The sequence below is a fragment of the Podarcis gaigeae genome (genome assembly GCF_964106915.1).
Source record: "Podarcis gaigeae genome assembly, chromosome: 17".
NCBI lineage: Eukaryota > Metazoa > Chordata > Lepidosauria > Squamata > Lacertidae > Podarcis > Podarcis gaigeae.
In genome coordinates, this window is record NC_139694.1 from 4,151,592 (window position 1) to 4,178,116 (window position 26,525).

Sequence of the window (26,525 nt, forward strand, 5' to 3'; positions counted from 1 at the left end):
GGGTTGTGGCACTCATCTCGCTTTCAGGCTGAGGGAACCGGTGCTTGTCCACAGACAGCTTTTTGTCATGTGGCCAGCATGACTAAACCGCTTCTGGCACAACGGAACACCGTGACGGAAATGCCGTTTACCTTCCCACCACAGCGGTACCTATTTATCTACTTGCACTGGCGTGCTTTCGAACTGCTAGGTTGGTAGGAGCTGGGACATAGCAATAGAAACTCACCCTGTCATGGGGATTCAAACCGCTGACCTGCTGATCGGCAAGCCCAAGAGGCTCAGTGGTTTAGACCACAGTACCACCCGCGTCCCCGTCATGCATCCACCATCACGCAAGCTTCCCTGTGGGGAGAGAATTCCACACAGCTTCCCAGGGTTGTAAAGACTGTGGAGAGAATAATTGGGTGCACTCTTCCCACCTTGGATCAAATCTATACTTCCAGGTGCCATAAGAAAGCTGCAGAGATAGTGCAGGATAGTGCACACCCCGGAAATTATCTCTTTCAGCCTCTGCCTTCTGGAAGAAGGTACAGGGTTATAAAGACTAGGACAAGCCGCCTGAGAAACAGTTTCTATCCAAATGCGATTTTGGTTTTAAACACAGTGTGAGGTAGTCTTTATGTGAGTATATTGTATTCAATTATGGGGTATCAGAGTTTTTAGGGGCTAACCAGTCTGGGATAGCAGGCTTGTGGGTTTTTGAATGTCTGATGTAGATTTTTTCAATTTCGTTGTTCTGTATGGGACAATGACAATAAAGATTATCGTATCGTAACATTGTGATATATCACCAGCTAAACATTGTGAAGGGACGTGGGTGGCGCTGTGGGTTAAACCACAGAGCCTAGGACTTTCCGATCAGAAGGTCGGTGGTTTGAATCCCCGCAACGGGGTGAGCTCCTGTTGCTCAGTCCCTGCTCCTGCCAACCTAGCAGTTCGAAAGCATGTCAAAGTGCAAGTAGATAAATAGGTACCACTCTGGCGGGAAGGTAAACGGCGTTTCCGTGCGCTGCTCTGGTTTGCCAGATGTGGCTTAGTCATGCTGGCCACATGACCCGGAAGCTGTACACCGGCTCCCTTGGCCAATAATGGGAGATGAGCGCCACAACCACAGAATCGGTCACGACTGGACCTAATGGTCAGGTGTCCCTTTACCTTTACCTTTACCTAAACATTGTGATAGACCAATATATCATGATGTCTGAAATAAACATGTAACTATGTAGGGGCGAATGAGGTAATGTCCTGGCAACTGCTACTACTTAGGGGTCCAAAACTGATGCATTTTTACTTACCTTTATTGTATTGTTCCAACTGTTATTTTATAGTACAGAGGAGCAGGGCAGCAGGAATTGTGAGAGAAATGATGGCTGGCATCAGGATTTTCCCATATCACAGTTTTTCCCATAGCACACACACACATGTTGTGATTCGTGATATTATCGCCATGTCAAATATTATGAAACCGTTGTCACAATGATGATAATAAAAATAAAAATAAAAATAATTCTATTTATACTCCGCCCTCCCCAGCCAAGACTGGGCTCAGGGCGACTAACACCAAGTATGAAACAATTGATTAAAATACAAGTTAAAAACAAGATTAAAATACAACATTAAAATGCAGCCTCATTTCAGTAGAACTCAAATCCAAAAACTTTTTGGGGATGAAAACGTCAAATCTTCACCAAGGCCAACTATCCAGACTGGTCCTATGTGGGCCAGAAAAAAAACCAGGGAAGTCCCCAATTAGAATGAAAAAGGAAAGGGGGAGGGATGTAGACTTCAAACCGATTTTGGACGATGTTTTGATACGTTGCCCAGACCTACCACCCTCTTCTCATGGTGGTCATCCAGATTCTTGTGGAAACCAGTGAGCAGAACATGAGACCACAAGAGCACTCTCCCCTCCCATGGTTTGCAGCCACTGGTATTCAGAAGTACTGCTGTAGAGGCAGAGCACAGCCATCATGGCTACTAGCCATTGATAGCCTTCTCCATGAATTTGTCTAATTGTCTTTGAAAGCCATCAAAGTTGGTGGCCATCACTGCCTTTTCAGGGAGAAGTGATGTGGGTGGCTCTGTGGTCTAAGCCACTGAGCCTCTTGGGCTTGCCGTTCCATTGCGCCAGAAGCGGTTTAGTCCTGCTGGCCACATGACCCGGAAAGCTGTCTGTGGACAAATGCCGGCTCCTTCAGCCCGAAAGCAAGATGAGTGCCGCAACCTCAAAGTCAAATTGAACTGGACTTAACTGTCCAGGGGTCCTTTACCTTTTTACGTACCTCGGGGAGAGAATCCCATAGTTTGACTACACCCTGCTAGGACGTGTTGAATTTTTTTTACCTTTCAAATTCTCAAAATAAGGGATGCTAATAGGTTGCAACGTGACTTGGGAAACTGAAAGAGATTTGGGTTAAATTAATATAATTCAGTTTTGCTCGGTAAATAATGACATCAAAAATACTGACTTTTTTGAATTTTTGAGGAATTTCCAGTTATTTAAAACTTGTCTTATTATTCTTTAAAAATTGCATAAAAATAACTAAAAACGACCGCCAAGTATTTGCAGTAATGTATATATAAATATTTTATTATTTCTATATTATAGTATTTTATATTGTATATTACAGTTACACACACATAATTCACTAATGTTGTGCTGTAGTTGTATTTGCTTCTGTGGGAGGTTGAATAATCTTTTATCGGTGTGTTAAAAATTACTTGTCCGTCAGTGCTAATACTACTGCCATCCTAACGGGTAGGAATTGACCTTAAATGGCTTCTTCAAGACTGGGGACATTCATTCACGCATATGAGCCACCTAATTGGAACTGGCAGAGAGTTGTTGCCCTTTGAACTCCCAACTCTGCCAGATGACTGGTTCTGTTGGATCACATCAGATTGGCTTGCCAGATCTGTCTGAGAAGCTAAAAAGCAGAAACAGGCAGAAGACTTGCTGAATATGCTGCTTTGCCAACCATTCAAGCGCTCAGCATGGCAGCAGAATGTGGGTTGGGCAAAAAAGGCTCCTGCACAGCCTCGTGGGCCCTTCCAACTCTACGATTCTTCAGGTTGCAGCAAAAGACGCGTTTATCTAGTCTACCCCTTTCCAGCCCAAATCCAGTGCTCAACTGAATGCAGTAACAAACTCACGCCTGAAACCCGGAAGACTCACTGCTGACCAGATGGAGCAATGTTCTCCTTCCTGTTGTTGTTTAGTCATTTAGTCGTGTCCGACTCTTCGTGACCCCATGGACCAGAGCACGCCAGGCACTCCTGTCTTCCACTGCCTCCCGCAGTTTGGTCAGACTCATGTTTGTAGCTTTGAGAACACTGTCCCACCATCTTGTCCTCTGTTGTCCCCTTCTCCTTGTGCCCTCCATCTATCCCAACATCAGGGTCTTTTCCAGGGAGTCTTCTCTTCTCATGATGGGGCCAAAGTATTGGAGTCTCAGCTTCAGGATCTGTCCTTCCAGTGAGCACTCAGGGCTGATTTCCTTCAGAATGGAGAGGTTTGATCTTCTTGCAGTCCATGGGACTCTCAAGAGTCTCCTCCAGCACCACAATTCAAAAGCATCCATTCTTGGGCAACCAGCCTTCTTGATGGTCCAGCTCTCACCTCCATACATCACTCCTTCCTTTCGCCCCTGGTGAAATCCTGGCTTTCTCCACCCCCCTCGACGTGCAACTCTCCTGCTTCCGCCCTGGGGGCCAAAATAAAACCCCAAAAGCATCAGAGAAACGGAAGCTGAGATTTCATGCTCCCGTCTAATGATTAAGGCCGGACTTGGGAGAGCACCGTCGAAGTATGCAGATTGAGTGGGGCGCTGATTGGCTGCCGGACGGGGGAGTGTCTCTTTCGGCGGACAAGAGAAGGTCCGGCGTGAGCGCCTATTGGCTCGTCGAGCCGGGTCGGCAACAATGGAGGGCGTGGCCAGGGCCAGAGGGACCGCCCCCTCGGCCGCCTATAAAGCGCGCGGGGCAGCAGCGCGGCTCCTGCTGCAGCAGTAATTCTCCGAGCGCCGGCGGGAGAGGCTCATTGACGCGGACGCTCCCCCGGCTGGGCCGTCGATCCTCGCTCCGCACGCTCCGTCCAGCGCTCCGGAGGAAAGGGGTCTCCCCGAGCCGAAGCCGGCCATGTGAGTAGCAGCCGGGCTGGGTGGTGGGTGATGGAGCCCGCCCTGCCCTGCTGCGGTCCGTCCTGCGCTGCGCTGCCGCCTTCCCCTGCGCGGCTGCGGCACCTGCCGAGTTGCGCATTGCAGCACCCGCTCCCGCCCCCGCCCTCGATCTCCTTCCCGCCGTCCGTTCCCGGCTGCCCGGGGCTGAAGTCAGATGGGGCGCCGATGGCGCAGCATCCCGCCCCAGGTGGCCGCGGCTCTCTGGCCAGCTGCGCTTTCCTCCTTTATTTTTTGCCTGCCGCAGTTGTCCGGCTCTCCCCTCTGTCTCCCGTGTCCCGCAGCATCGCTTCCCATTCGAAACATTGGCTGCTCGTAGCGAAGGGCGGCTCCGTTGTGTGTGTGGGCTAGGAAAAAGATTCGCGGGGATGGCTAGGGGGGGCTTTTTCGCACGTGACGGCGCCTGCACGTGTGAATGTAAATATGCGGGAACAGTCGAAAGGAAGGTGGTCAAGCGAATGCGGGTTTTGCGGTTGGGGTAAAGCAGAAAGTCGCCCAAACCTTTGGGTTGGGTGTCATGTGTGACCGAGGCGGTTCTGCCTGGCATGTGCCGCTAGGGGCGGGGGGAAGGGAGTGCGGAAACCTCCTTTGCATGGGCTTGTGTGTGGAGGAATCCGTCGGAGCTCAGCAAAATTATATTAAGCTGACCCTAGAGATCTCTGTAGCAGATATTGAGGGATGGGAGAAAAGAGAGACCTGTGGTTTTGAGACAGAAGGGTGGCTTAGAGTAGAAACACTCAGTTTTGTCTCTGCTTTCCTTTGGACCTCTGCAACTATGAAGTCTTTGCCGTGAAAGCATGCCTCCATCCATGTCCTTTTATCTGTGGGCCAACCAATGGCTGCCCAGTGGTGCTGCCTCAAACACCTTATGGCAGATTGTGCTAGACTAGTCATTGGTCCAGTATATCCTGGTACCTGCGTTCCATGCCCACAGTTGCCATGCAAGAAACACAGCCTTTCTCTCAGAACTGGGGCTTAACTGCTAGTTCCCCTGACCTCTCCTCTCTCGCTGCAGGAAGGAATTATTACGGCAGCACAAACCCAAGGATATCGGTAGCAAATTTCTCCTGTGGCAAAAAACAACGGTCCAGCCTTGTGACACAGCAGTTATTTCATGTTTGCCCACACCTTGACAGACCTGGGAGCTTGCTAGGTTTCCCTGGATGTTGAAGAAGCCGTTGACCTTGTTTGCTGCGACGTTTGCTCTGGCGGTGTAATCGCAGCCACAGTATTACAGAGCACTGCACACATACACATCCTAGGAAGCCTTACAACAGCCTTGTAAGGGAGGCCTGCTTAGGCGGATAGTGGATTGCCTACAACTGCCTAGACTGTTGCTGAGGTGACGTCCTGGGCTCATAGCTCATACTTGCCCATGATACCAGCCGTGTCACCCTGATTTTATCCCTCATGGACAGGTGTCCCTGCCAGGTCAAAAACCAGTTGAGGAGCAGTAAGATCTGACAGCATTGTTGCTTATTAGCTGTTGGTGTTCTGGATTTCTATCTCAATTAGCGTGTTTAACTTCAGTTGCAATCTCTGTGGCATTTCCTGGCTCAAGAGCTTTAGACGAGCCACACTAGATCAGGCCAGCGGTGACCCAGCCACATGCATCTGGGAAGTTGTAAGAAGGGTATAGAGGCAAAGATTCCTGCCTCTGTCTGTCCCCTAGCAAGCTAGTCTTGAGAGAGATGTTTCCTATGAGCAGAGAGGTCTACTTTGGCTGTCATGGCATGTGGATGTGGAGACCTGTCTTCTAAGCCAGAAATGGGTCCTCCAGATGTAGATTAGCGAATCATGTAGATCCATCTCAGTCAGCATAGCCAGTAGTTAGGCATCATGGGAGTTGTAGTCTTACAACAGGTTCTCCATCTGTGCTCCAAGCCATCTAAACTAGTGGTCTTCACTGCATCCTGTACAACCCTTTGCTTGAAGTTCTTCTTGGGTGACCTTGAGTTCCACGGTTGGACAAAGAGAAAAGCTTCTCTCTCTACTGTGTGTAATCCTCTCATGTTTTGAGTTAAGTCTTTCTTTTGGCTTAAGGAAAAGAAGTTGGGTGCTCTTCACTTTCCTTCATGGGGAAAGTAGCCCAACTCTTTGATCATTTTTGATTACCCTCTTCTGTGTCTTTTCCAGCTTTAGAATGCCCTTGGCTGCCTTCTGTTCTGCTAGGAAGACAACATTTGGGGCTGTCATTTCTAGTTGCAGTTTAGTTGCTGATCTCTGTGGCTGAGGGCCCCAATGTGGCACTGTGGGTATCTAGATGTCCTCAGCCACGCCCATGGCGCCCACCAAGGAACATTGCCTCTCCAAGTTTCCAAATTTGTAATGTGTTTTTTCCTGGGTGGGGGTATTGTTTTGGGGACTTTCCTGCTTTTGTGGGGTGTTTCCTGCTTTCTTTTGTCTGCGTCTTATCTGTTGGGAGGGATGTGTTAATCTTTTGCTTGGAGGCGGATGGGAATGTTCTGAGCACCAGCAGTTTTTCTTTTGTGGTGCCCATAGCAGTCATTTAGCTCTCCAGAAGTGCCCCTATTCCCCCAAAGGTTGGGGACATCTCTTCGGAGTGAGCACCGGACATGTGTGACCACTTCTCCCCTCCCAATAATATTTATTATTACCAGTAGATAAACATAGTATAGAAAAAAAGATTAACATAAAGACAAACAATAAATAAAAGAAAAAGGGAAAAAAGAAAAAAGATACATACAGCATATTACCACTTAATTAATTAAAATTAAGTACCATCCATCTTCATAAACATAGTATTTGACTTCCTCGAATCTCTTCCATCCGAATTTCTTAGTAATTCTATGTAGCAGTTTCCAATACCAGTGTTTCTAAAGACCATATCACAGTCCTAATCATATTACATAGCTTTCGTTATCGTACATTTTCTTATTTATAAATTTAATTCCATTTTAATCCTAGGCCTAATTGTTTCTTTCAAGTGGTTACATATCTTTAATATTAGTGTGACCACTTCTTGCACCTAATTTGCCTCCACAGGTCTGATCCAGCTCAGCAACCAGGGACGGGGCAAGAAGGGGAAGAAAATGCTGGAGGCCCCCCTGGAGCTCCCCCAAATTTGACCAGCAATCGCCGCCTGCAACAGACCCAAGCGCAGGTGGAAGAAGTAAGTTGCTTAACCTCCTGAGCTGTTCTCATTGGGTCTTCATGCCTTCTTTGTTTCCAGGTGAATTCAGCTGTCCCTTTTCTTTTCTCTCTCTTTCTCTCCCCCCCCCTCCATCTCTCTCATTCAGGTGGTGGATATTATGCGTGTGAATGTGGACAAAGTCTTGGAGCGAGACCAGAAGCTATCGGAATTAGATGAAAGAGCAGATGCACTCCAAGCTGGTGCTCAAGTATTCGAAAGCAGTGCAGCAGCGCTGAAGAGAAAGTATTGGTGGAAGAATTGTAAGGTGAGCTTTGGAGGGAGGGGGAGCGCACAGCAATTTTACACTGGTAGATTGAGACAACAGTCACAGTCCTATTGTGCTGCTGTTCCCTGAACTGGAGGGGGAGGGCCCATCTATTGGAAGTAGAATGAATGCTCTGAGATTCCAGTTTCAATCCCTACAATTTCCAGAGAAAATATACGTATGGGTAGCAAGGCTGGGGAATAAAAAAATCTGTGCCTGAGACTAGAGAGTTGCTGGTAGTTGTAATAAGGTAAAGGTAAAGGGACCCCTGACCATTAGGTCCAGTCGTGGCCGACTCTGGGGTTGCGGCACTCATCTCGCTTTATTGGCCAAGGGAGCTGGCGTACAGCTTCCGGGTCATGTGGCCAGCTTCTGGAGAACCAGAGTAGCGCATGGAAACGCCGTTTACCTTCCCGCCGGAGCGGTACTTATTTATCTACTTGCACTTTGACGTGCTTTCGAACTGCTAGGTTGGCAGGAGCTGGGACCGAGCAACGGGAGCTCACCCTGTCGCAGGGATTCGAACCGCCGACCTTCTGATCGGCAAGTCCTAGGCTCTGTGGTTTAACCCACAGTGCCACCTGCGTCCCTGTAGTTGTAATAGACCAGCCTTAATCAACCTGATGTTCTCCCAGATGTTCTGGGCTCCTAGTTCTCTTCAGCCCCAGCCAGCAGATCCAGTGATGGGTACTTACAGTGCTGGGGGGGGGCACCAGGTTGGCGGAGGCTGTGGTAAGAGGCCCTGGATTTTGCGGATGTGCGGTCTCACTTGGTACGAGGCATCTTATAGAATGCTCCCCTTAGTGAGATGTCTGTTTGCGCGGGGTGCTGTGTTGAATGTGTGAGCTCACGATGTCTCTTCTCTCCAGATGATGATCATGCTGGGAGTGATCTGTGCCATTGTGGTCATCGCAATTGCACGTAAGTACCAAGGGGGAGGCAGGGGGGACTGGGCTTGTGACCCCTCCCTGACCACCGGATAAACAGCACCAGCCTGTGGGTGTGAAAAACTCTACCTGCTACCTCTCTCCTCTGAGTGATGCTGAAGACCAGCAGATCTGTGACCCTGGTGCCTTCTAGGACAACGGGGTTGTTTTGCCTGCTGGATGAGGGCAGAGGCATGACATTAAGGGTGGGCCTTCCTTTTTTTGGATGTTCAGCCTGTGTTCAGTGTTGGGAGGCTTGGTGTAACATGCCCTCTTGTTCTCTCCCCTCTCTTCCTTCTGTTGCTTCCTGTACCCCAGTCTACTTTTTTACCTGAGAATGTGGTCCTTTCCCCCCTCCCTCCCCAGTCTGCAGCCTCCTTTCCCCATCTCCCTTTCCAGTCCCAGGTGTTCCTCCTCCCTCCTCCTCCTCCTTTCCTTTCCTTTCTCCCTTCATTCTGGCTTAGTCATCAGTTTTCCTTTTGGTTCTGTTTGCCTTCCATACGAGACTTTAACGCACTGTTTCCAGATTTGAGTTGATTCCCCCTTCACAGCTGCTGCTGCTGCATCAGCCTCTGAGCAGGCCACCTTGCCTTGGAGGGTGGCAGCGGGACAAGAGGAGGAAATGTGTGGGGTGGTTGAGTGACGCTCGCGGGTCTGAGGCCTACTCTAGGGGTCCGCTTCTCTTGCCGTGTGTTTGCTTTGGGACAGCATTACTTACATTTCTACAGGTGGCGGGAGGAGAGAGGAGGGGCGAGCCCCCCCCCCCCAGCACCAGGGAGAAGATTTGGACGTTGTGACCCCAGGATAGTGTTCCCTTAATGTGAGGCATAAGCTCATGGTGTTTGCTCTGTCTGCAGAAATTCTGGTCCTATGAAGACGGGACATCTCTTTGCAATCCTCGGGCAACACTCATGAACCCTAGCAGGGAAGATGTTGGTTTGATCCAGTCTCCTCTGCTCCGGGGAGCAAGCACACCGTTTGTGGAGGCTTGCCTTCCCAGGATAGTCAGAAGTAGGGTCAGATTTGCGCATCTTGCAGTTCTGTGGCCATGTGGTTTGCTGGAACACTCCGGCACTTAGATGGAGCTTGCGATTCCAACAGCAAGTCCCAGACGACTTGCTGCTTAGCTGGATCCCAAGTCCTGCTACAAAACAGTAGCGGCATGTCCCTCTTTGCCTCTTGGGGAGTCGTAGAAGGGTTTCCTTCTAAAAAGCAGGCCTGCTGTGCAATGACAGGCCTGAATTCCTATCTAGTTTTTAGGCTTCTTGGGTCAGAGGTGGTCGCGCAGAATGCCAGTGTTTCCAGGGACCGCTTGAATGCAGATTCACATACATGCCTTTCATCACTCCTATTTTTGGCGATCACTTAACGATGCTCCCAGTGGTGAGCATGTGTGTATGAATTCATGCTTATTTTGCCACCTGACATGCTATGGAGGTGCTGTATCGATCCTGATTGGAAGAGAAGCCCAGTGCAAATGGGTTTTAAATCTGCTTTAGAGTGGGTTCTGCCGTGCCTGCCAGTCAAAGACAGAGGCAGTGGCATAGCTATGAAGCACAATCACAGAGAGGGGAGAGAGAGAGGTGTTTGGGTGTCCCAATATGGCTCCAATCAGAGTTTGGCCAGAAAGAGAAGAGTGTTGAAGGGCGGAAGGAGATATAGAGACTGCAGTGCTGTAGGACAAGGGCCTGGGGGCTGCATTGCAGCCTCGGACAAAGCAATATGATCTGGGCCCTTCAATGTCTTAACCCAGGAATACTCTCCCCATAGCATGCTGTGAAGGTGCTGACTCTTTTTGCATGCCCACTGCCACGCACCAGCATTTCATTTGCAGAGCCCATCTCCTTGATTCTCTCCCCACCTCCCCCCACCTCGGGGGATGCTTAGAGGAGAACAGGAACGCCGAAGCTCTCTGCTGGTTTGGATAAACCTCTCCTGTCTCAGCGGAGCTGTGCTGGCGGAAGCGCAACACGCCTGAAGAGGATCCGGGGTCCGTGTTTTGTGATGCTGCTGTCGCTTTGGGGAGGAGACACAGTAAGGTGTTTAAAGAGGCCTCTTGATCTCTTCAGGACAAGATCTTGGTTTTGATCTGCTGCCGTCTGTATTGAGAGGAAAGCCCTCCCGGCTGCTTTCTTTTGCTTTTCTTGTCTGTTCTCATGGATGTTGTATGTTTTGCCTCTCTTTCTCTTGCCCCCCTGCCCCCTTGTTACCTCTCCACTTGCTCCATCTCTTTATGCATGGGCAAAAAAGTTTACCCCCTCCCCTAGGCCCTCTGTGCCTAAAGCAAGGGACTTTCTTTCTCTATGCAGAGGACTTCAGCCGCTTTCTCACGCACGTGTGGTTTCTGTCTTTGTAAGGAACACAGCCGTAATATTTTTTCCCTCTGGCATGTGTCGATTTACCAGCTCATGTACTCTTTAATCTCCGCCAACAAACACTCCTCTGCCACCCAAAACGAGTCTGCGTCCTCTGTCTTGAGTGATAGCGAGAAGGGGGTTGCTGCTTTTAAAGTGGGAAGGGAGAAGAACCCAGGTACAGTGGTACCTTGGTACTCAAACGGCTTGGCTCCCAAACGCCGCAAACCCGGAAGTAAGTGTTCCGGTTTGCGAATGTTTTCCGGAAGCTGAACATCCGACGTGGCTTTCTCTTGTGTGCAGGAAGCCGCTCCTTGGTTTTCAGAGTCAAACGGACTCCTGGAACGGATTAAGTTCAAGAACCAAGGTACCACTGTGCTTAAAACGTAGGCCATAGCACCCCCTGGAAAGGTACCCTATCTTTAACACTGTAGATAGTAGGTGAAGAATGTAGCACCTAGGCAGGAGCAGGAGCTCTTGCAGGCCTAGTTTACAGCACAGCCGGGTCCACGTCCCTGCCTGCCTGCAGCAGCCATGCTGTGCTCATGCAAATCCTTTGCTCAGTAGACTGCGGTCAAACCTGCACCCTGGTAGAAGGAACTTGCGTATGCAGCCTAGCTGGTGGTTCTATCTCATGCTTTACACTTGTGGGTGGAGTACGTTTGTCAGGAGGTTGGCCACAGCTGGTGTCGACTCTTCCATCATGAAGGGCTTATGAGCAGCCAGCAGAGGCCGGAAGGCTTGCTATAGTGAGAAATGGCCTAAGCTAGGGCAGCTCCTGACTGGGACCTCAGATAGCCATGCCGTGCTTTGTTCCTCCTTGTCCTGCCTTCCCTTATCTTAACTGGCATAATGCACCTTCTGTTTCCTTTGCATAAACGAGCTAAATTCACTGAAACCATCAATATGAGCAGAATAAAGTGTGTCAAGATAAACCAAACACCTGGCCATGTAATTTTCCTAATTGGGATCTCTTTCTGGCACTCTGGAAGTCAAGTCTTGTAGAACGACCACCTGGGATGCTGCAGTTGAGAGGTCTGAGCAGGAAAGCCCAAACTAGACTATCTGGATGCTGCATTTGGGGGGGGGGTGAGAATCAGCGGTGGTCCCTCACTCTGTGAAAAATGAGGCTCTTTCCCCTGAAGTGACATGTAGGAGGCCAAACCACATCTCCTGCATGAGATGAGAGGAGACCTAAACACAACGTTTATGCGGTCAGGACAGAGTCTTGGGTACAAGTGTAACTCGAAGTAGTGGGAGAAGCTCAATTTGCACTACATAATTGGTAACTTAATTTTTGTACCATGTCTGTTCAAAGAAGAAAACGTGTGACCGGGCTGTTGCAGAAGGAAATGAGAAAAGCACTTCAGGGATGTTATGCCATATGCCACAACTCATGCCATTGCTATCCTTGTAGAATGTTGACCACGTCTGGCAGACATCTAGCTTCCACCATCCTTGACCATTGGGCCTTACTGCTTAGGGGTTGAAAGGAGTTGTCAAATGACACGTGGAGGCTTCCCCGGTGCTGGCGCTGCTGATGACATGGAAGTCGCGCATGAAGGTCCTACACAGCAGACATGTAACATTAACATTTGAGGGTACAAAAATCTGGGCAGTGCAGTTGTACCATGGTTGACTAATGCCTTGCGAGTCGAACGTTTTGGATCCCGAACGCCGCAACTCCAGAAGTGAGTGTTCCGGTTTGTGAATGTTCTTTGGAACCCAAACATCTGGTGCGGCTAACGATTGGTTGCAGGAGCTTCCTGCAGCCAATCGGAAGCTGCACCTTGGTTTCCGAATGTTTTGGAAGTGGAGCAGACTTCCGGAATGTCTTCCAAGGTACGGCTGTACTTTGTCCCTGTCACATAGATATCGTGGCCTGTGAAAATAGGACTGTTTCCTGCGTACTTGCATTGCGTGTGGTCTTACTCAAAGGCCTGGAAACGATGCCTTATGAGGAATGGCTATGGGAGCTGGGCATGTTTAGCCTGGAGAAGAGGAGGTTAAGGGGTGATATGATAGCCATGTTCAAATATATAAAAGGATGTCACATAGAGGAGGGAGAAAGGTTGTTTTCTGCTGCTCCAGAGAAGCGGACACGGAGCAATGGATCCAAACTACAAGAAAGAAGATTCCACCTAAACATGAGGAAGAACTTCCTGACAGTAAGAGCTGTTCGACAGTGGAATTTGCTGCCAAGGAGTGTGGTTGAGTCTCCTTCTTTGGAGGTCTTTAAGCAGAGGCTTGACAACCATATGTCAGGAGTGCTCTGATGGTGTTTCCTGCTTAGCAGGGGGTTGGACTCGATGGCCCTTGTGGTCTCTTCCAACTCTATGATTCTATGATTGCTGCCTAAATCCCCTCCCCTCATTATCACATGTTGCTGAAGGATCTTCTGTCTCTGCTGTAGGATGTATTCATTTTCTCTACAATCTGTCCTGATTTAAATGCAAGGAGTGTGTTTGTTTTGCTACAGATGACGCTGGAAAAGCAGAACTGTCCTACAATATATTAAACAGCTCGATATTCTGATCCCCAGCTGCAGTGTATGAAATGGCAGGTTCCATCATAGTGTGGGCATGTTTAGCAAATCTAAGCAGCATCTGACCTTGAGTAATTATTTAAATACTGGAGTGATGGAGGATAGGGCTGAAACTGGGAAAACGACAAGTTGCAGTATGCCAGCATACCCAAATAGTTGATTCCCCCCCCTGTAAGTCACCATCGCTATCTCGTAATGCAATTGGATTATGTGCATGGAATCCTGTGATCATTGTAACTATGAAGCCTCCCGCTGAAATTCTGAATACATCACCAAGAAGATACATTAGGGTTGCTTGACAAAAACCAGGTGTTTTTTTAATAATAATAAAAAAGTACAGGAAAAATGGAATCTGCTCAGTGGGTTCCTTGTGCTGTGTTGTCTCCTGCAGTTGTTCAAGAGCAGCTGAAGTAGCTATAGGATCACTAAAGGGATCTCTAAAACATCCTTTTCAACTACCGGGGGTGGGTGGGTAGTGTGCAACAAATGTATGTGTGCCAGGGTCCCATGTTGTCTACCTGCAATCTGTTGTGGTGCTATGTCAGTACAGCAGCAAGCAAGCAGTAAATACCTTGAGGCAGTAAATACTTTGCAACGCCAGAGGGAGCCCTGGCGGAAGAGCAGGACACCTTCTTGCTGATACGGGAAAGAAATAACGCAGAACACTATGAGAAACTTAGTCTTCCTGCAGCCTGTGTTGCTTGGACAGTGCAATTTTCTGTGGGTAGGAAGCACTAGACTTTTAGAATCAAGAGGAGCTGTCTGAGAAGATCCTTGGCAATGCAGGTGCAAGACCAGGATTGGTGAGAGCACAAGCAGAGGGGATGTAAGCTCACCTTTAGTGCAACTGTGGGGAACATGTGAGCCTTGCAGATGCTCTTGGGTTGCAGCCATCCCTGGCTACAGACATTGCTGGCTGGGACTGATGAGGGCTGTAAGTGGGAGGGGCTGCAATGCAATTGTAGAGATTCTGCCCAAAATGCAGGCTGTTCCAGTTTCAATTCCAAGCGTTTCCGGCTAGGGCTGGGAAGTGTCACAGTCAGTAGACAGATCCAGTGATCTGAGTGCATAAAACAACTCCCTGCATGGTCCACCAAACAGCAGATGGGCTGCAGGTTCTTTACCTCCGACTTGTACTGTTATGTACATTTAATGTGTGTACATAACCTCTTTAATGCAGACCTGTTTTCCTAATGCCTCTGCACCCATTCTGTTCTTTGTTTGCATCACACTACAGTGGTACCTTGGGTTCCAGACGCTTCAGGTTGCACACTCCGCCAACCCAGAAATAGTGCTTCAGATTAAGAACTTTGCTTCAGGATAAGAACAGAAATTGTGCTCCGGCGGCATGGCGGCAGCAGGAGGCCCCATTAGCTAAAGTGGTGCTTCAGGTTAAGAGCAGTTTCAGGTTAAGAATGGACCTCTGGAAGGAATTAAGTTCTTAACCAGAGGTAGCACTGTATTAGAAATGGGGAAAGGGTGCTGAAGCTCATCCTCCTGGCTTCTAGGAGCTACATCATGCACTTACATCAGTGTTTCCCAAACTTGGGTCTTCAGCTGATTTTGGACCACAACTACTTGCTAGCTAGTAGTCCCCAAACAGCTGGAGACCCATGTTTGGGAAAGCACATAAAACAGCAAGCATGTTGTGAGCAAAAGCACCTCCCACCCGTTAGAAGAGTGATGAGGACAAGATCCAAGCAGGACCCAGATTCTTGCTGAACTCCAGATCCCCAGAGGCAGCCTGCAAAGAGGCTGAATGTAAACAGGCCCCTGAAAGGGATAACACAGCTGGCCTGAGCTCTAGCAGCTTTGGAGCTAAGCTTTGGCCTCCTAGATGGTGCTAGGCTACAACTCCCAACATCCCAGACCATTGGCCACGCTGGCTGGGACCGATGGAGTCCCAACAACAATCAGAGGGCTGCAGGTTAGCTACCCATCATAAGGTACCCTTGGATGTGCTTAATGGGTTGAGTCTTAACAAATTCATGGGCAGAGGTTGGTAAAAGCAGCACACTTTGAAGCAATCCAAGCTTTGGACACTTAATATTCTTAGAAAGGGACTGTGGCTCATCAACCTGGGATGGTAGCCCATCTAGGAGAAAGAAAACTCTGACCCTAATCCTCTGCTGCCTTGTGGGATATCTCTGAGAGAAGAAGAGTAAACCTGACACAAATCCAGAGACGGGTCCCTAAGACGGTTGGATGCCACCTTGTCTGCTGCCTTCTGGCAAGCCCTCTAACCAACCTGGTGCCAAACACAGTGCTGTGCTTTCCTTTGGACCCCATGAATGAGGTCGAGAGGGAGGTCTGGGCAGCCCAGGACCTCCAGACACACTTCCCAGGCTTGACTACAGCGGTTTGACTACACCCTTGGAGGCGCACTCCATGATCTCTCAAGGCTGATGGGTACCAACAACTGATGTTCTAGGCCAGGCTTCCTCAGCCTCGGTCCTCCAGATGTTTTGAGACTGCAGTCCCCATCATCCCTGACCACTGGTCCTGCTAGCTAGGCATCATGGGAGTTGTAGGCCAAAAACATCTGGAGGGCTGAGGTTGAGGAAACCTGTTCTAGAAGATTTACCTTTGAATGGACCAGAACAACATCCCGTGTGTGAGATGAGAGAAACTGAAAGAAGCTAGGTAAAGGTAAAGGTACTCCTGCCTGTACGAGCCAGTTGTGTCCGACTCTGGGGTTGTGCGGCCATCTCACTTAAGAGGCCAGGGGCCAGTGCTGTCCGAAGACACTTCCAGGTCACGTGGCCAGCGTGACGAAGCTGCTCTGGTGAGCCAGCACCAGCGCAGCACACGGAAACGCCGTTTACCTTCCCGCTATAAAGCGGTCCCTATTTATCTACTTGCACTTAAGGGTGCTTTCGAACTGCTAGGTGGGCAGGAGCTGGGACCGAACGACGGGAGCTCACCCCGCTGCGGGGATTCGAACCGCCGACCATACGATCGGCAAGTCCTAGGCGCTGCGGTTTTACCCACAGCACCACCCGCGTCCCCCTGAAAGAAGCTAGTCCCCCTTAAATGTTTGATCCCACGAGGTAGGTTGTTTCCCATTAATGAGGAGGCACACTTCATTGTTCACACTCAAATATTTAATTCACACCTTTTTTTTACCAGCTCCTTGGTGTTCTGCTGTGGTATAACACCATTCAATGGTGCTGCGTGCCTAATCAGGGCTGGGAAGGTAGGTCATGTGATGGTTTTTGGGTTCTGCTGAGCTGCAATGGGGCTAGCATTACCTTCCTTACCTTCTCCCTCCCTCCCTCCCTCCCAGTTGTTTTCCTGATGCTCCAGTTGTCACCTTTGCCTCCCTCCCTCCCTGTCTGTCTGTTGCATGAGGCGTCCCAGCCTTGAGGGACATGGATGCCTCCAACATGGAGAACTTGTTTTTTACAAGCTCCAATTTTAGTCCCTTCTTCGACCCCCACATTGGGCCTCGCAGTATTGCCACAGTTCTAATACTGGGAGCTCTTGGGTTTACCGCATTTCTGTTCTCAGTTCATATTACACATCCCAACACTGTGTTGCACGATAAAAGGAATCCCCGGGCTCCTAGTGGGATGGAGGAAGATGCTGCCAAGGAAGCCTTTGTCTAGCAAGCTTGCAGAAGCGAGACCCATTTCCTGTCTTTAGGCAGAAAAAAATGCATACATTGCACAAGGCGGCAAGACTCCAGCTAAACTGACTCCTGCATCTCTCCAGGTGCAAAGGAATCTGTTGGAAATGGCAGCAATGAAGGCAAAATGGGTAGAGGGTTTTCCCTTGAAGACTGTGCTAATCGTATGTGAGCTGAAGGGGTTGGTTCCTTGTTTTTCATGCTCTCTTTCCTGCTAGACTCTTGCTTATCACGCATACAAAGACCTAGCAGATACACAGCCTGTTTCTGGTTTGTTCTTTTAGATCAGGGGTCTCCCACCTTTCGGGGCCTGGGAACAACCCATTTCACAGAAGGGAAAAACGGTGATGCTCAGAACTCTTCTGCTCTCCATCAACAGGCCCCCCCAAAACAAACACAATACAGACCAAAAATTTCCCCCCAGTAGCCAGAACATTCTCCACAACCAAACAGCAACAAGAGCCAATTCAAACACCCCAAAACCAAGCAAAGTAAAAAACCAAAAACAAAATATACACCAAAGGGAAGGGGGGACCCCAAACAAAACATTTATGCATGGGCCCAGAGACATTCTGGGGGAAGGGAGGGGTGGGTGGATAATGAGCTTAGTTTTCTACGCGGCCCAATGTCACTCATGATCAAAACAAAACAATTAAACAACTGGGAGGCATGGGCAGATGGCAACTCTCTCTCTGTGTGTGTGTCTGAGGGTGCCACATTGGGGATCCCAATTTGAAACAGAAGAAGAAGAATTTGGATTTGATATCCCGCTTTATCACTACCCAAAGGAGTCTCAAAGCGGGTAACATTCTCCTTTCCCTTCCTCCCCCACAACAAACACTGTGAGGTGAGTGACGCTGAGAGACTTCAGAGAAGTGTGACTGGCCCAAGGTCACCCAGCAGCTGCATGTGGAGGAGCGGAGACGCAAACCCGGTTCCCCAGATTACGAGTCTACTGCTCCTAACCACTACACCACAAGTTGCAAAGCAGGCAGAGAGGGCATTCCAAGCCACTTGGGCCCTGTATATATGTACTATGACTTCCTTCTGCCAATAGCTTCCCAGGAGACCTTTTGGTCCAATCTGCCTCATGGAAGTATGAGAAGTACAGTGAGCTGCTGGCAGTAATGTCCATCTCTATGCTTCAAGAAGGGCTTCTGCAGGCCATTCTGGCCTGGGCCCTCACTCTGTTCTCCTGAAGGAAACTCTGTGCAGGGATAGCGATTCCAAGCTGTTGTAGGATGGTAGCGCAGCAACTTCAGAGGCATGTTGTGGGGCAGCAGATGTAGCATGGGAGCTGGTGTCATGGCTGTTGGGTGTATGGAGGTCAGAAGATTTGTGCAAGTACAGCCGGCGGAAAGCCAGGATGCAGGTGATGGCGACAAAATCCAGAATCAACTCGGCCATCTCTACTACGGAGAGGACCGAAGAACCAAACCAGAGACTCCACTGGCTCCCCAGCTGTGAAAGCAGTGTCACCACCTGCAGAATGAAGATCAAAACAGGGGAATATTTTATTTTTATTTTTATAAAAACACTGCTCAAGAAAGAAATTTGGCTCCCCAAACATCTTAGCCACTGATAGAGATTGGAAAGGCTGCCATCTTTTCCCTCGGGACTCACCGAGATCACCTGTTCTGTGAACTCCATTTCAGAAGAAATCACAGTCTAACTTCAATAAGGAGTAGCTATGTTGCTCCTGCCTCTTGGGGGCTGGAGATGTACTCCAGAACATTTATATTTTAATGTCTACATATGATTCAAATGTTGACACTTGTGCTTCAAAATCGAAATTGCTGTTAAACTTTTACAGTCACCTGTTTCGATTCATTGAATTGAGGTCCATATACTAAATTACTAAATTATGACGCAGGTCATGTTGGTGTGAAATTTTGACACCATCTACGGTACCACATGCTGTCAAATATTGACTGCTACAGCAAAATCCGGCAGTGACTGTCAACTACTTGCTGAAGTTTTGCAAACATAGAGAACGCTCAGTATCGAAACGTTCACAAAAGATTGGGGATTGTATATGCATTTTTACCCTAGCTCCTGTGCACAGTGCTTAGCCTACTAAAAATGAACTCTCTCAGATGCTGAAAGTGACCAATCTCAGGACTTCTTGCTGGGTAGAGAGATGTGGGGAATAGGATACTTGTCTTGAGACAAGCTAGTTTAAGCTTCTTTAGGAAGAGCTCTTTTGCAGGGGCTGCTGTTAGCGGGCATGGGGGCAGGGGAATTGTGTCGCTCAGCATATCGGCTGTGAGTCCTGGAAGACCTGCTCCCTGCCTTGCAGGCCTTCTCTCACCTGGCTCAGACTGACTCCAACTACAAAAAAACTGAGCCCCGCTGAACAGAATCTTGGACTGGGGTATTGTTTAGCGGAGGTTATTGCAGTAAATGTTTGTCTCTTTATTTGGATCTTACAATTCATGTGGAAGTTGTTCAGTTTGGTTGTGCTCTTTTTGAGGTTTTATTTATGGTTTATGATTACTTTTGGTATGTTTGTAGTTACACAATTTTTCACATGCTGTAAGCCGCCTTGTAAAAGTAAAGGTAAAGGGACCCCTGATCATTAGGTCCAGTCGTGACCGACTCTGGGGTTGCGGCGCTCATCTTGCTTTATTGGCCGAGGGAGCCAGCGTACAGCTTCCAGGTCATGTGGCCAGCATGACTAGGCCACTTCTGGCGAACCAGAGCAGCGCACGGAAATGCCGTTTACCTTCCCGCCGCAGCGGTACCTATTTATCTACTTGCACTGGTGTGCTTTCGAACTGCTAGGTTGGCAGGAGCAGGGACCGAGCAACGGGAGCTCACCCCGTCACAGGGATTTTAAACCGCTGACCTTATGATCGGCAAGTCCTAGGCTCTGTGGTTTAGCCCACAGCGCCACCTGTGTCCCACACGGCCGCCTTGAGCACGGTAGTAAAGGTAGCAAACAAATAAAATAATTGATTGATGCCAAGGGGTGGGCATTATTCTAGCGTATGCCCATGACATTCTAACGAGTACATTCCAAAAAGTGTTGCAGAATGCAGTTACGATGCTGCTTGGGGCAGAGAACCACATTTTCCCAACAACAAAAATGACCCCCCCCCCCCGAGAAATAGGGAAGTGCAATGTACCTGAAACAAAAGCACTTATTTGAAAGAAGGAGGCTAGATTCCCATGCAATGAGCAACAATGGGCAGATTTTTATTTCCAGGAACTGACTATCTAGACAGGCCTTAAAGGATGATGGCTTTTTGGTGTCACAGATGGTGGTAGGGGGAGCAGTTGGGAATACGTGACGACGAAGGGAATACATACTGTGAAAGCAGGAGACTCCCCGTTGCTTTTATAATTCCACTCCTCAAAAAATATATTCACTTTGGCAATTCCATTCCTGGCAATACAAAAGGGAAAGTTCTGGCTCAATCAATATCCTACAGCACAGTCCTACAAATGAGTATTCATCCTATTCAGTGCAGTGGGGCTTATTACCAGGTAAGTGGCTATAGGATTAGAACCTACACCTCTCCCAAAACACCCACTCCTTCCAAATTCACAAACCCCCATTCCCAGGTCTACAGCATTTCTCTGAACTTTATCTCATAAACTCAAATTAAGCTGCCCCATAACATGCCAAATGTTTTTAAACAGTGTGAGCATCTGTTCAGAAGCTATAATTTCCTACTCCACCTCCTGAAACATGCAAACGATCTGTCTAGGGCATGGGTAGGCAAACTAAGGCCCACGGGCCAAATCAGGCCCAATTGCCTTCTGGATCTGGCCCGCGGACGGTCTGGGAATCACCGCGTGGATTGCAAGCACGCACATTCTTTCCCTCTCCCTCCCTCACATGACGCTGCTGCCGCCTCTTCCCTCCCTCCTCCTGGCTTCTCCCTGCCCTGCCTAGAGGAGGAAGGGGGCTGGGCCTTGTTGGTGCCAGCAGCAGCAGCAGCCTTTAAGCGGCCGCCATTTTAAGCAGCCCCTCTCCAGAGCCCTTTTGCACACCGCTCATTGTTCCGCCGCCGCTGCCAACCCCTGCTCCTCGCAAGACACAGGTAAGCAGCCACAGGGGCTTGCGGTGCTCTTGCATCACTGGCCGCCCCCAATATAGTCCGGCCCCCCACAAGGTCTGAGGGACAGTGGAGCGGCCCCCTGTTGAAAAAGTTTGCTGACCTTTGGTCTAGGGCAGTCAGCAACTTGTGGTTGCTGATAAAACAGGACTTGTTGGAGCGTATATTTTTAAAAGTGTGTGTGTTTTCAGCTATTCTTATTGTATCTGTAAGCCACATTGAGTGTGTAACATTATGTAGAGGAATGGATTAGAAGTGGTACCTCGGGTAAAGTACTTAATTCATTCCGGAGATCCGTACTTAACCTGAAACTGTTCTTAACCTGAAGCACCACTTTAGCTAATGGGGCCTCCTTCTGCTGCTGCCGCACTACCAGAGCACGACTTCTGTTCTCATCCTGAAGCAAAGTTCTTAACCTGAAGCACTATTTCTAGGTTAGCGGAGTCTGTAACCTGAAGCTTATGTAACCCGAGGTACCACTGTACTACACTGCTTCTTGCACCAGAATCATATATTTGCAGAGTTGGAAGGGACATGTTGTACATGTGAAAAGGGACATGTTGTACATGTGAAAAGGATCTAGGAGTCTTGGTTGACCACAAACTTGACATGAGCCAACAGTGTGACGCGGCAGCTAAAAAAGCCAATGCAATTCTGGGCTGCATCAATAGGAGTATAGCATCTAGATCAAGGGAAGTAATAGTGCCACTGTATTCTGCTCTGGTCAGAGTACTGTGTCCAGTTCTGGGCACACAGTTCAAGAAGGACACTGAGAAACTGGAACGTGTCCAGAGGAGGGCAACCAAAATGGTCAAAGGCCTGGAAACGATGCCTTATGAGGAACGGCTAAGGGAGCTGGGCATGTTTAGCCTGGAGAAGAGGAGGTTAAGGGGTGATATGATAGCCATGTTCAAATATATAAAAGGATGTCACATAGAGGAGGGAGAAAGGTTGTTTTCTGCTGCTCCAGAGAAGCGGACACGGAGCAATGGTTCCAAACTACAAGAAAGAAGTTTCCACCTAAACATTAGGAAGAACTTCCTGACAGTAAGAGCTGTTCGACAGTGGAATGTGCTGCCAAGGAGTGTGGTGGAGTCTCCTTCTTTGGAGGTCTTGAAGCAGAGGCTTGACAACCATATGTCAGGAGTGCTCTGATGGTGTTTCCTGCTTGGCAGGGGGTTGGACTCGATGGCCCTTGAGGTCTCTTCCAACTCTATGATTCTATGATTCTATGATTCTATGACCCTGTAGCTTGCCTCTGCTGTTCAGGAATCTCAACACATAGTCCCCAGTCCAATTAATCTCCACAGTTTTAGAAAACATGCATTTAATTCATGTAATCTAGCTTAAGCCCTATCCCTAAGCAATTTCTTCCTTGATCCTAGAATTCACCACTCTCTCCTGTCCCAACACAGCTTAGCACCCTGTGATTCTCATTGTTTCTCCCTATTTTTTTTCATCGATCGTTGCGTCTCCGATGCTGACCTTCTATTCTGACTGTAGGTGGAGCTCTTACCTCTTCGATGTGATGTTGTACTTGTTTTGCCGTGACAGCATGTGGAACACCCAGGCCTGAAACGACACATTGCAAAATAAATAAATTGGAAACAAAAGCTTTATAGGCAGCCCAGAAGCACACAAATGCATATAACTAATCCACCTGTCTCTCTCTCTCTCTCTCTCTCTCTCTGTGTGTGTGTGTGTGTGTGTGTGTAATTTATAGCAAATCAGTGTGTGTGGGGGGAAACTTAGTCTTTCCCCCCACTGTTTTCACTCTGCTTTTCTTTTCTAAAAAACTTTTTAATTGCGTTTTACCTTGCCAATTTAAATTCAAACATTAAACATCAACATCATCATTAAGGATTCCCTGAATTCTTCGATTCCCCCTCTGCCTTTCCATGGTTACCGCTATCAAACTTTTTTCAACTGCTTCACTTATTTTCTCTGCTTTTCTTAAATAATCCATTTTTACCTTAGTTTTTTTAATACATTACAAGCGTCACTCAAATCCCGTCAAAGTTTTTTTGTTCTTTACAGTGTTCTCTTAAACACATTGTAATCCCATTCCTCCTTAAAAGTTCTTCTCTTCCTGGTTTCTCACATTCTGTTTCCACTGTTTCTGGTTGCCTGCCCCAAGTGGCTGCCAACCCCCCACCCCAGTATGCTGAAAAAGTGAGTTTGATAGAAACGTGCCTTTTGGACTCCCTACTGCAGGGAAAGGCTGAAGCTTTCTGATATGGTTTTTCTTTTTTCTTTTTTAAAAAAAGCACTGCAGCTTTGCTATATGCATTTATGCAAAACATATACCGTATTTTTCACTCTATAAGACTCACCTTTTCCCTCCTAAAAAGTAAGGGAAAATGTGTGTGCATCCTATGGAGGGAATGCAGGCTCCTTGGCTTCAGCGATAGCAATGCGAAGCCTCTGAAGCGCAGAGGGAGAGTTCCCCCCGCGCTCCGGAGGCTTCGCGTTGCTTTCGCTGAAGCCGCCTGAAGCCCCCGGAGCGCAGGGAACTCCTGCTGCGCTCCGGGGGCTTCAGGCAGCTATCTGCAAGCCTTCAGAGCGCAGCAGGAGTTCCCACTGCGCTCCGAAGGCTTGCGGATAGCTGCCTGAAGCCTGGAGAGCGAGAGGGGTCGGTGCACACCAATCAATCTTGCTCTCCAAGCTTCGCTTTGCTGGAGAGGCGCTGCACAGTTTTCCCTCTCTGTGCAGTGCCCCTTCAGCGAAGCAGGAGGAGAAATGGAAGGGGCTCTGTTTCTTCTGCCGCTTCGCTGAAGGGGCGCTGAGCAGAGAGGGGGAGAAATCCCCCCCCCCGTTCTCCCCCTCCTATGGTCCGGTGTGTCCTATGGTCCGGTGCGTCCTATAGAGCGAAAAATACGGTAGTTGCCCCGTGGCAGTTCTTAGGTGTGCATGTGTGTACTCATGGAAGCAGGAAATCATCTCCTTACCTCAGAGACAGCAGAAGGCCATCGTGAATATCCAGCTGACAACTGGTATTCTGTCACCCTAAAGAGAAAAGCATACAATAAGCTTAGAGGCATATTACCAGGGGACGTTATTTACATCCGACGTTCATGGGTGTCAAGGATTGTAACATAACCTTCCAACATTCCTCAGAATTGGAAATACTCGATGCATGCTCAGAGGCACTTGTGCCACCTCTTCATTACTCCACACATTTCCGGGTGGGACCCTAGCACTGGGCTCCAGTCCTCTTCCCCTTTCCCCCTTGCCCTTGCCTCCATCCTGCTGGTCACTCAAGGTTCATCAACTGCCACTGCTGGCTCCAATCTGCACTGCGGCCCTTTTAAACCCATGCTTCTCTCCACACACCCCTGGTCTGTCTCTCTGCCTCCGGCACTCTGCAGCGCCTTGGCAAATGACATCATCAAGCCGCGCCACCATCATCCAGCAGCCGCCATGTTGCGAGGGGCAGAGAGGCAGAATCCGCTACTGGGGCAGCATTGTGATGGCTGCTGGTGATGGTGGAACAAAGCCTTGAAATTGGGATGCCCCGATTCAAAGTCAGAAAGTGTGATGGTTTCTCCAATTCTGTGACTGTCCTGGAAAGATTGAGGTATTTGAGGGGTATGCTGTATGGGTGCAAGTTCTTATAATGCTGCTCTTCTGTTGGTACCATTCTGAACCAGGCCTAGCCTGCATGGCTCAGCTAAGATACACTGAGCTAGGCCACCTGTGGCACCATCACCTTCCAAGATATGAGCAGCTGCCAATCACAAGATATGCTTGCTACATCAGGCGGTGGCATAGCGTGGGTTGCCAGTGCCTGGGGCAGTGTGGGAAGGAGGGAAATGGATAGAGTATGCATGGAAATTCAATGGTCTAGCGGCATCCATATCACCCAGGAGTTTACAGCCACAGAGGTAAGAAAAGAAGAGTTGTTCTGTTGGGTCACTTCCTGGTTTGCATGGAGAAGCAGTTTTCAGTGGAGCCCAGCGACGGAAGTGTGCAGCTGTATTGAGGCAGCACCGGGTGTCCCCCACTATGCTACACCACTGACATCAGGTGAGACATCAGCTGGAGAAAAGAGGCAATGGAAGAACCCTTCATTACCGGGTTTCTGAAGAAAGCCTGGGGCTGAGAGGCCTGAGTTTGGGAAACCAGCATGGAATGATAAGTTGGGTACAAAAAACCACAAAAAAAAACAAAAATCCTGTTCCGCTCCATTTTACTGAATATTTTTTTACTGCCCAGCAAGCTCTGTGGAATTTGACCAGGCCCAGGAATGCAACTGCACAGGTTTTGAAGCTGACTTACTTGCAAGGTTTCCGGCATTTGGTGAAACAGCCCAGGGTGCCTGTTTTGAATTCAGCCTGGAGTTTGTAATAACAATAACCTAGTCCAGAGACAGAGGGACAGTCGATAAAGTAATTGTGTGAGCTGCGCGCATAGGACAGGAGCCCCAGCACCTTGCACCTTGGATAGGAAACAGGTGAGATTGTGGATTTCTCCCCCCCACCGCCTTTTGTTTCCACTTACCCCAGGCGGGATGCTTGTTGTAGTCACAGTAAACTGCTCCGGTAGGCAAGGGGTAGAAGAAATGGCCACAGCCACACCGGTCCACCATGCTATTCTGAAAACAGGAACGAATGCAGACCTAGGTGAAGTAAAAGGAGAATTGTCACCCTAGGGCAGTGTTAGCAATACCCTGGGAAACCTACGGGCAGGTAATGCAAATAAAAGTACGGATCGTAATCATAACAGGGTTGGTCTGGTGCCAATTACAGGGTAAGGATTAGTGGGTGAGTCAAATGTAGATACCTGCTCAGTATAACGGGATTGGTAGAGGATCTTCACGGGTACATCGCTGCCGTTTTCTGTGCAGTCGCTGTAGGTGCCCCCAAGACGGTTTGTTGTTTCCTGACAGTTAATTCACAATATGTCAGATCAACACAGTTGCATTCCTTCCCTTTCATTTGCAGCTGTTTCTCAGGTCAAATCAGCTTCTCTCTCTATCTCTAGTTTTATGGGAAAGTAACCAACATTTATTTATATTTTCTTTTTGTAACCTCTGACTGAATCCAATGGGTCTTACGGGAGCCATGTGCCTTCCCCTCATTCCCTCATAATTCTGCACACTGAAGCCAGGTCTCATGGGACATGGGTGGCGCTGTGGGTTAAACCACAGAGCCTAGGGCTTGCCGATTAGAAGGTCAGCGGTTCGAATCCCCACGACAGGGTGAGCTCCCATTGCTCAGTCCCTGCTCCTGCCAACCTAGCAGTTCGAAAGCACATCAAAGTGCAAGTAGATAAATAGATACTGCTCCGGCGGAAAGGTAAACGGCATTTCCGTGTGCTGCTCTGGTTCTCCAGAAGCGGCTTAGTCATGCTGGCCACATGACCCGGAAGCTGTACGCCGGCTCCCTTGGCCAATAAAGCGAGATGAGCATCGC

The 26,525-nt window shown here is 48.8% G+C and overlaps 2 protein-coding genes and 1 long non-coding RNA gene across 5 annotated transcripts in view; 2 read left to right on the forward strand and 1 right to left on the reverse strand.

Annotated features, from left to right (window-relative positions):
- The first annotated feature begins 3,963 nt into the window (after positions 1-3,963).
- VAMP1 (vesicle associated membrane protein 1) lies at positions 3,964-11,814 on the forward strand. Its single transcript, XM_083720025.1, has 5 exons — positions 3,964-4,139; positions 7,182-7,308; positions 7,436-7,594; positions 8,464-8,515; positions 8,839-11,814. Coding segments are annotated over exons 1-5 (357 nt in total). The 5' UTR covers positions 3,964-4,137; the 3' UTR covers positions 8,856-11,814.
- A 2,835-nt stretch (positions 11,815-14,649) lies between these two features.
- On the forward strand, positions 14,650-17,423 carry LOC310835381. Its single transcript, XR_014559619.1, has 2 exons — positions 14,650-16,062; positions 16,443-17,423. It is a non-coding gene; the product is annotated as an uncharacterized lncRNA (long non-coding RNA).
- The window catches only part of SCNN1A (sodium channel epithelial 1 subunit alpha), a 30,500-nt gene continuing 20,476 nt past the window's right edge, over positions 16,502-26,525 (reverse strand). For all 3 annotated transcript variants that reach the window (XM_083718962.1, XM_083718963.1, XM_083718964.1), the window contains 7 exons: positions 25,894-25,992; positions 25,612-25,729; positions 25,390-25,468; positions 24,060-24,117; positions 22,628-22,683; positions 20,360-20,435; positions 16,502-18,529 (listed from right to left, as the gene is read on the reverse strand). In XM_083718962.1, coding sequence (XP_083575088.1) covers positions 18,230-18,529; positions 20,360-20,435; positions 22,628-22,683; positions 24,060-24,117; positions 25,390-25,468; positions 25,612-25,729; positions 25,894-25,992 — 786 coding nt within the window. In that variant the 3' untranslated portion in view covers positions 16,502-18,229. The remainder of the gene's footprint in view (positions 18,530-20,359; positions 20,436-22,627; positions 22,684-24,059; positions 24,118-25,389; positions 25,469-25,611; positions 25,730-25,893; positions 25,993-26,525) is intronic.

Excerpts from the sequence above, each read along its gene's own strand:
- VAMP1 (XM_083720025.1), top strand. Across the intron at positions 7,309-7,435 it reads CCCAAGCGCAGGTGGAAGAA|GTGGTGGATATTATGCGTGT; the intron begins GTAAGTTGCTTA and ends TCTCTCATTCAG. Across the intron at positions 7,595-8,463 it reads ATTGGTGGAAGAATTGTAAG|ATGATGATCATGCTGGGAGT; the intron begins GTGAGCTTTGGA and ends TCTTCTCTCCAG.